Below are 10,310 nucleotides of genomic sequence, written 5' to 3' on the forward strand. Positions count from 1 at the left end.
CTGTGGGAAGCATTGGAGTCAACAGACTATTGGAGGTGCACAGTACTTCATAGAGCCATGGCTACATGGAACTCTATTCCACATCAGGTAACTGATGTAAGCAGTAGAATCACATTTAAAAAACAGATAAAAATACACCTTATGGAACAGCGGGGACTGAGAAAAGACACACACAGGCACAGACGTGCACATGGACGTTGTATTGTAAATATGTGGTGGTGGAGTGGTGACCTGAGGGAACACACTGAATGTGTTGGGTAAGGTGTTATGAACTGTATGTAACCTCAGGAGAGTAGCTGCTGGGGATCCTTAATAAATAGAAATACAAACATGGGCCAGCATCCCTGTGGAATGCTTGACACCTTAAGTCCATGCCTGATGAAATTGAGGAAAATGTTTGGTAGTCATTATTTTAATTGATTCTGTCATGTCTAACTAAAGCGGTCAAATTTATGAACAATACTTTAACTCTTAGTGTGCAATGAATTCCGTCTACCTGTAGTGTGTGTGGGAATGCTTACTCAATGTGTAAATTGAGCCATCTTTAGAGGAGCTGTAATAACCATTTTGATCACTAGTATTACTGTATATATGCAAACTCCCTTATTTGGTTTATAGGGTTTCAATGACTGAGGAAGTTTTACCAGTAGGTCAAGATGACGACAAGCATGATTTATGTACAAAAATATTTAATTGAAAAGTTTGTATAAAAAAAAATATATCCAGATCTCTATCATTCATGTCATACAGCTAAACTGAAAGAGAATATCTAACACTAGGCAAGCCACATCAGTCACTAACTAGAATAGCCCTATTCAACCCAACATTACCACAGAAAGGACTATAATATATATATTTTTTAAGTTAAATAACATTCATAGCTCTTCCAAATGTAATCCTTGTTTTATTCCCTTCAGACAACTTAAGTGCATCCATCCACAATCGAAACAAATTGCGTAAAAGAAAATTACAGGAATGCAAAACAAAAGGCCATGTAAAGATATGTAAACTCTGGGATTTCTCACTCTTAAACATCGACAATAAATAAATAAGCTTCAAGAGTGTGGAACGTCTACATGTTCTGAAGAAATTAAAAGCATAGGAAGAAAAAAAAACCTGCACAATATTTGTATTGAAAAATAGCCCATGAATATTGCATTGATTGTGCATTTCACACTTAAGCCATGGATACACCAGTTCAGGGCAGGTGATAGTGCCAGCTACGAGATGGGGGAAAGGCAATACATTTAAATAAAATACATTTCCAAGGGGCTAAACACACAGATATGTAGTTTTAATACACATTCAGAAATGAAAGGATTCAATTTTGAGAAATACAAATGACTGAGGCTATAGTATGATTGAGCAGCTTAGTAAGGGGGTGCAGTGTGAGTGAGTTGTTTCAAGCATTCCATGGTCAACACACCCCCCCCCCCTCCTATGATCCCTAAGCATGCTGGGTGGTGTAGTTTACCACACTGTTATGGAAGAAGACAACTCATCTCCATCATGACAGGGTGGAATACGTACAAACAAACCAGCCGGAAAGGGTTATAACAAAACAAAAATTATGACAAAAGCCCCGAGAAGCAGCTTTCAAAAAGGCACTACAAATCAAAATGTTTAAAAATAAAGTATTCTCCTAGCTCTATGAGAGCAGCCATGTCGGTCTGAATAGGGGGCTTTAAACCAGATGCATAAACCCACCGTTATAACAAATTAGAAAATAATAAAAGTACAAAATAAATAGTCACTGGTAAAGACCGCCCCAAACAGCAAATGTCCCACATTAGGAAACAATTAATGAGGTATAAAAATAAAAGATCAAAAGGAAGAACAAACTGTAATAAATTATAATAATTCCATACAAAAAAAAAATGTTTTCTGCCTGCCCAAGCCATGGTGGGGCATAAGAGCCCTTTAAGTACAGTTAACATGTCCATTATTTCCTCTCATCCCCTCTTTCATAGGCTCTCCTTGCTGGAGCTTGTGCTAGATATGTCCGTGTTGATGGTCCTCAGCCGGATGTCCCCATCCTCCGTCTTGGAGGATATCGACACTTCCCCAGCCAAGCGCATCCAAGGGTGGTCCAGGATCTGTTCCAGAGTAGGCCTATCTGAGGGCCGTAACGACAGGCACCACTTGATCAGCTGCTGGCACTCTGGAAGGAGGGAGAGGAAAGGGGAAAACATGAATGAGTATTTTATTTTGTGGGAGAATCTCAAGAGGGAGATAGAGGTGTATAGGAACACACAAGAAAATAAAAAAGAAATGAGTGTTTAGAAATATGTTTTAAGATTAGAAATTTGTGAATTATTGTAGATTGTATATTGGAGGTAGTACACACCATTAGACACTCTCCTCCTGAAGTACAGTCTCCCCTGGAGGATTTCCTCATCTTGCTCAAAGGGGATGTCTCCACAGACCATGTCATACAGAAGCACCCCTAGCGACCACATCGTAGCCGAGCGCCCGTGGTATCTATGGAAGCGAATCCACTCTGGCGGGCTATATACTCTTGTACCTGGAGGAGAAAAAGGGGGGAAAGGCTCATTAGTGATGTTTTACTTCTATAATAGTGATGTTTACTTCTATAATAAACATCAAACAGTTTATTTGGGGCATTTCATGTGACAATAACAGGACTATATTGCAATACTGTAGGATTTTGTAAGACATAAATTGATATACATTTTTTTTTAAAAGTCATAATGTCTCTATAAAGGCTGAACAAGGCAAGTGTAATTCCATGCAAACAAGGACTTATACTGTCATTATAATGCCCTTTTCTTTTCCACAACTCAGCATGAGTAACTTGGATACCAAAAAAAAAAAAAAAACTTGAGTGCAATGCGAGCTATCACGTGACATGAATCAGCCCAAGCTCAGGTTTCACAACAAACAGATGTTACGTGGCAGCTGACCCAATAGCCATTACCTAGGCTTTGAAATGTGCGTTTCTTGTAACATAACAGGCAATGATCAACATATAACAATAACCTATTTTACTACACTAGTGTGTTATATTATTGACTAATATGAGATAATGTAATAAATAACTACATAAGGACAACAAAATGAACATGGCTGATAACGTTACCACCTGAGGAAAACACTTCATGAGGTACCAAAAACAAACCACTGCTTCACAGCGTTGTGTGGACACACCCGCCAATACAGGGGGGGGAGAAATGACCAGCTGATGATCTAATAATAGTAGCTATCTATACTAAAGCCAAAAAGACTTCAAATCTAATAAGGGTAAACCTAAAAGTCAAAAATAGCTGGAGTCAAACAAATATAGCTGAAAGCAAGTCAAGGGTCAGTGCAGACTATCATGCACCTTCAAAAACAAAACCATAAAATACAATGGGGCCACTGCTGGCCAAAGCACCGAGGAAGGGTAGGGTGCGTACCGTCAAAGTCAGTATAGACTGTGTCCTTGAGAATCGCCCCTGAACCAAAGTCAATAAGCGTGAGGTCCCCAGTGCGTAGGTCTACAAGCAGATTTTCATCTTTGATATCTCTGTGAACTACTCCGCTGCTGTAGCAGTGGCGGACAGACTCCAAAACCTGACGGAAAAATCCCTTCGCAGTCTCCTCGTCCAAAGCGCCCTTCTCAGTTATGAAATCGAAAAGATCCTTAACCAGCTCCGGTCGTTCCATGACAATCAACCAGCCGTCTGGTCGCTCATACCAATCCAGGAGTTGTATAACCCCTCGAAACGACGAACTGACTTTCTTCAATAAAATAATCTCCAAAGGCACGATCACACCATTCTGTAAGAAAATATGAATCACAAATTAGTTGAGTGACCTAGAATCGATTCAAATATCAAACAACGACAACTAGCATGGGTGAAAAACCAAAACAAACCGGAGTGGTGATACTTACAATAGTACCCCATTCGGTCACCCGCTCCTTCTGCACGTGTTTAACTGCGACCTAATTTCGGGGTTAAAAATACATATTAGATACATTGTAGCCAGACGTGAAGACATACATTGTAGCAACAACTAAATTAGTCAATAACCATGAGATAGATGCCTTGATGGCGCCATGTGCCGAGATCAAAGCATTCCTATTCTTACCGGTGCGTCATCGGAGAGCCGACTACCGGCATAGACTGTGCCGAAGCCACCGCTGCCGAGCACGGATCCCACCTTGTAAACCTTTTCGAACGGTTCCTTTTCCACTTTAACTGAAGAAACATCAAATTGAGAGCAGATAAGAATAAACGATAGCCACTCGAGTCGCAGCCGTTGACTAGACTTTCCAGACAAGTTACTAACTAATATTAGCTATGTTTGTTAATAAATCACCGTTGGCGTGCATATCCACCGCACGAAGCCATTTAAATAATTCAACGCACAGGATTTTAGAGTTAATTAAATAATTGTATTTTACTAACTATTGGACGCATTAATGATTGCAATATAAAGCTACTTCACTAAACAGTGCAACAGTATTTCTGGCAATGTACGAAGAATGACAGCGGGTTCGAATCATACCTGGCTGGAGCTGTATTTTCACCGGGTCCATGCTCGAGGGGTTGCAAATGTGTGAGAATGAGCCAAACTTTGACAGCAACATATTCAAACGGAAGACAGACGAAATCCTTGTTTATCTGAAAAGGTAGATCCCGATCCAATCCTATAGAAATATGATTGAAAAGGCTAACGCTAGCTAATAACTCCAGTGTGCCAACCCCACCCGCCCGTCGCCGTGACTCAAATACAATGCCGCCTCTATCTTTTCCAGATTATAAACGCCGCGTACAAAGAGAATCCTGTATCTTGATTTCTGCACTTGGAAGATTACAGTTTTCTTGAAGTACTGAAGAAAGGACACTTGCAGAGCTGTTAACTGCAATCGAAGAAGTTTGTAAGAAATCCAAGGGACTGTGTTGATATCACGGAACGGATTTGAGCTCTGGCACGGTCTTTCCCTACCTTTTCTATAACGCCAATATTTTTGGACGAGTGGAGGATGGTTATATCCCTCCGCCCCGAAAGACTACTCGGTATTTTACTGGAATTTGTTTTAATATCCGGCAATAATTAATTGAAATGTAGATATTTAATATGATGATTCATACAATATATATATTAAAAAAATAAACATTGTGTAATTTATCTGATATAAGGATATGTATACACGAACTACTTTCTCATAGTACGAGACGCCCAAGGATCTCTTGTCTGGAGGTTTTGCGCTGTGTTTACAAGAGAACTGGAGAACTCAACCAATAAGATGGTATATATATTTACCATGTTTTCGATTTGGACCAATCAAATGCTCATTATCATAAAGAGGTGATTTGCGCGCACGCCACGTGCGAATTCCGAGACGCCACTTCCTCTGGGAAACACTGAGCGTTCGAGTGGATCGCCGCCTTTCAAAGTGTTTCACAATGGGGATAAAAGTTGTCCAACATGCGACTACATGGACTTTACAACAACCATGTGATCAAAAGTCATGCAGTTTTACCCAGGCGAATGGGACCAAATACGTTACTGAAACGGGATGCACATTTTCGCGATTCATGTGGAACCAGCTGTTATTCTTCGTAACTAACCTTGCTGTAAATTGCCAAAAATAATGCACTGTTTAGCGAGCTAGCTTTATGTTACAATCATTTGAGTCTCTCTCGCCCAAATTGATTTTACCGTTTGGGAGTGTGTGATATGGGTGTTATAGACATGTCTATTTCGACTTAACAAATAAAACCTTTCCTAAACTGAGCCTTGTTGTTGGAAAACCACATCGGTGTCTGACCTTTGGCTGTAGTAGATGCACCTCCCTCGACTTCACTCAACTTTCTTCTGCAGTGGGTTGCTTCAGGTTTACCACTCAAACAAGCCCACTCTTTTCACAGCATTTCACCAGGGTTTTAAAGTCTAGATACCAGTTAACGTCGTCCTGCAAAGAGCTATTGGTCGTGTTCGAGAGCATCAAAACGACTGCAGGCCGACTGACTATCGACAAATCACCTTGCATCATAAATCATAAATAACGACTCATTATTATTTGTAATTGTCAGTCAATCACACTTTATTTGTAATTGTCAGTCAATCACACTTTACCCTCGATAGATTGCGCGTTTGATCCTCTCGAACACGGCCGTTGTTTTGACAGCTGGCTCATTGCTGGAGCTTTCATAGCCTGGCATCTTTGATCAGCCAAATCTAAAATATTCGGTTTCACCAAAATACTGTTTTAACCTTACATGGGCATATCCAGTATCTATAGGAACAATACTTAAGATTCATTGGATTTAATGTGTCCTTCACTATCAAATAAGCTTCTAAAACTTGCTTTTATTCAGGGTCTCCCATTTTCCGCATTTGGGCTGCCATTGTAGTCCTTTCTAGACGACGCAGTCACGTAAGAGTATAGGCTATAAAGTAATCTCCCACTTCTACAGGCAGACATCCTCAGACCCAGGATAAAAATGTGTTTCAACGCTTATTTGATAGCGAAGGACACAATTGACCCAACAAATCTAAAATATTGTTCCTAGAGATAGTGGATATGCCTCTGTAACATTAAAACATAATTTTGGTGAAACCCAATAGTCAGTGGTGGAAAAAGTACCCAAGTGTCATACTTGCGTAAAAGTAAAGATACCTCTTAAAACCTCTTAAGGATTAGCCCCTTTTTTTCCAATTTTTGCCTAAAATGACATACCCAAATCTAACTGCCTGTATGCATGTTCTTGGTACCATTTGATAGGAAACACTTTGAAGTTTATGGAAACCTGAAAGGAATATAGTAGACTATAACACAATAGATCTGGTAAAATATATGTTTTTTATTTTTGTTGCATCATCTGTGACATGAAAAAGAAAACCCACACATTCAGCTAGGAAGCTGGAGGTGATTTAGATGGTGTCCACAAGACTGATAACTTCAAGAATGAGCAAGCTACATGACATTTAGTATGAAGTCACCCAGGTGTCCCTCATGATTTGCCCAAATGTACCTAAAGTGGCCGAATTGGTAAATTTATACATTTTCAAGAACATAACTATAGAAAACATACAAAAATGCTATGCTAATAATAATAAAAGTAAAAGTAAAAATAAAAGTTTACACACTCCCAGGAATGTCATACATGATGAATCATTAGCTTCCCTACATAAAAGGTACATACAGGAGAGGCAACAAGAATGCTGATCCAATGTTTCCAAACACAGAAGTGAAATATTTAAGATAAGGGGCAAGTTTGCAGCCAAAGCTGATCTAATGTCATAAATGAACACACCACAAACCACACACAAAGTAAAAAAAAAAAAAAAAATGTACACACTATTTACAATTACAGTATTTAGAACATCCTCTACCCAAGATTGTGCTGCTGGTCCCAAATCCCAAGTCTCTTTCTGCTGTACCGTCCTCTACTTGTAGGCTGGCTGGGTATTCACACCTCTAGATGGCTGGGCGGGGGTTTGTTGTGGAGCCAGAGAGAGCAGCCGTCATACTAAGTGGGGGATGGAGGACTTGAATGTGGTGTCTTTGAAGTCAGTCTTTACCGCTATTGAAGATTAAAAAAAAAAAAACAGATGTGAACGTATCAAACCTGTCGCTGTCATACAAGTGTTTTGTTGTTGTGCATTCTCCTCAAACAATAGCATGGTATTTTTGTTGTTGTAATAGCTACTGTAAATTGGACAATGCAGTTAGATTAACTAGAAATTAAGCTTTCTGCCCATATAAGACACTTATATGTACCACATTTTTTTGTTGTTGTTTAAAATTATGTTTTAATCACATTATGCATATTTAGGAACAACAATCCTGTTGACAGGACAATCCAAAATAAGTTTAATAGAAAATGACTCAAGTGAAGGTGATAGTCACCCAGTAAAATAATACTTGATTAAAACCTCTGAAGGATCGGACACTTTTTCTTCCAATTTTCACCTAAAATGACATACCCAAATCTAACCATTTGAAAGGACACTTTGAAGGTTGTGGAAATGTGAAATTAATGTAGCACAATATAACACATTAGATCTGGTGAAAGATAATACAAAGAAAAACATAGGTTTTCAATTTTTTTCTTTGAAATGCAAGAGAAAGGCCATTATATGACTTAGGAGTCTAGGCAATTTAGATTTTGGCCACTAGATGGCAGCAGTGTATGTGGAAAGTTTTAGACTGATCCAATGAGCCATTGCATATCTGTTCAAAGTGTTGTATTAAGTCTGCCCAAATGTGCCTAATTGGTTTATTGATACATTTTCAAGTACATAACTGTGCACTCTCCTCAGACAATAGCATGGTATTCTTTCACTTTAATAGCTATTGTAAATTGGACAGTGCAGTTAGATTAACAAGAATTTAAGCTTTCTGCTCATATAAGATATGTCTATGTCCTGGGAAATGTTCTTGTTACTTAAAACCTCATCCTAATCACATTAGCGCACGTTAGCTAAACCTTCACACAGGAGGATACAAATCCTGTGGAGGTTAAGTCTAAAAATATTTGGTTTTAAATATAATGAAGTATGAAAAGTAAACGTAATTGTAGTAAAAGTATAAATAATTTAAATTATTTATTATTTAAATTTAAATTACGGCACAATTTTCTTGTTTTTATTTAATTGCGGATAGCCAAGGGCACAATCCAACACTCAAACATAATTTACAAATTAAGCATTTGTGTTTAGTGAGTCTGCCAAATCAGATGCAGTAGGGATGACCAGTTCTCTTGGTAAGTGTGTGAATTGGACCCTTTTCCTGTCCTGTTAAGCATTCAAAATATAGTGAGTACTTTTGGGTGTCAGTGAAAATGCATGGAGTTAAAAGTACATCATTTTCTTTAGGAATGTAGTAGAGTAAAAGTAAAAGTTGTCAAAATATAAATAGTAAGGTAAAGTACATATACCCCCAAAAACTTCAGTACTTTACGCCACTGCCAGTAGTTATGGTTAATCAAGGATGCGAGGCTATGGAAGCTTGTGCAACGAGTCACCTGTTAAAGCAATGGCTCGTTGCAGGATGAAAGAAGGTACCTGTTGTTTTAGCCAACATTCAGTGGCGACCCGTTATTCAGGGCAGAGCCCTACCTGTTTTTTGTTGCCTGTTTTGCATGTTATTTTGCCATTAATACGTGTCGCATATCAGTTTGCAAACAATGTAAAAAATAAATAATAATAATTGAGTTAATAAAGCCGAATACAAACTTGGTCTCTTTTTTGCTTTGTTGAGTAAGGAAGTTCCGAAATGCAGGTGTTTTAGCCTAGCTCTGTGCTTTCTTCAGTGGTGGGGCAGCCAGCGGAATATGCGGAGCGTAGAGGTTGGTAATGTTCTCTAAGTCCTCTAATTCAAGTCCCTTGGATGCTGCCACAGAGTTACATTGGAAGTGCCCATCCAAGAAGGCTCAAGGTCATTGGCCACAGATAAAATTAAGTAAAATCACGTTATATCTACAGTAGCTTTGATTGGACTGATCATGTCAACATTACACTTTCAAAATCTTAGCTAGCATTGTAGCAGTCATCATCATGAATCAAGTCGACAATATACTGGCAAATAATTTTCAATCCTTGTCATTTGAAGAGAAATTATGAAAATAAATTATAGATAAAACATAACGGTGCTCATCGGCCATTGGATATAAACATTACACAATAAGTTGGATATCGCAAATTCAACAATGAGGAGCTTGGAAGGAATCAGTGGCTAACTGCAAGCATTGCAAAGCAATAGCTAAGAAAGTAATACTAAGTGTATGCTGTGTAGTAAGCTGTTGGTAGCCTATGTGCCTCACCCTAATAATTTGGTCCCTTTTCCCCTCATAATTTCACCTACTGTTCTGACTTTGTGGTGGCCTGTCTTAGAAAAATGTAATCATTGAATTTTGTAAAAGCTTTCATTGTCTGCTTATATGCCCCCTTTATTTATCCTATGGTTCTGACTTGGTGTACAGGGATAATACTGTAAGAACGGCCCATGTTCTGAATTCTGTCCATAACATTTCAAAATTGCTGAACAAAGTTATATTGACTACGTCCGTCCTAGCTCTCTCATTAATGTCTTAATCGATATTACGAATTGCCTCTTATGCCATAGTTTGTACATCTCAATTGTCAGTAGAAACCACATTTGTTTAAGCAAGTCAGTCATATCAGCTATGTTTTTTTAAAAGGCAGTAAATTAGGCTGAATTATCTGTTTCTCTGCCAGACAAGTCTCTGCTGATAGCCAGGTGTAGCAGTGGTAAGGTGTTGAGACTGCTGTTGGGATACTGCTGTGTCAGCTTTATATAGGCCCTAACAGTTTGTGGTAGAGGTCGGCCGATT

At 38.7% G+C, this 10,310-nt stretch overlaps 1 protein-coding gene across 1 annotated transcript; it reads right to left on the minus strand.

The window, feature by feature from the left end:
* Positions 1–672: 672 nt before the first annotated feature.
* LOC139378772 (serine/threonine-protein kinase pim-3-like) lies at positions 673–4,986 on the minus strand. Its single transcript, XM_071121263.1, has 6 exons — positions 4,513–4,986; positions 4,093–4,202; positions 3,896–3,946; positions 3,417–3,780; positions 2,348–2,524; positions 673–2,161 (listed from the first exon to the last, which is right to left on the minus strand). The coding sequence occupies exons 1-6, from the start codon at positions 4,592–4,594 to the stop codon at positions 1,965–1,967; spliced, it is 981 nt and encodes a 326-aa protein (XP_070977364.1). The 5' UTR covers positions 4,595–4,986; the 3' UTR covers positions 673–1,964.
* Between the last annotated feature and the right edge of the window lie 5,324 nt (positions 4,987–10,310).

Source organism: Oncorhynchus clarkii, chromosome 21, assembly GCF_045791955.1.
Source record: "Oncorhynchus clarkii lewisi isolate Uvic-CL-2024 chromosome 21, UVic_Ocla_1.0, whole genome shotgun sequence".
In the NCBI taxonomy this organism is placed as follows: Eukaryota; Metazoa; Chordata; class Actinopteri; order Salmoniformes; family Salmonidae; genus Oncorhynchus; species Oncorhynchus clarkii.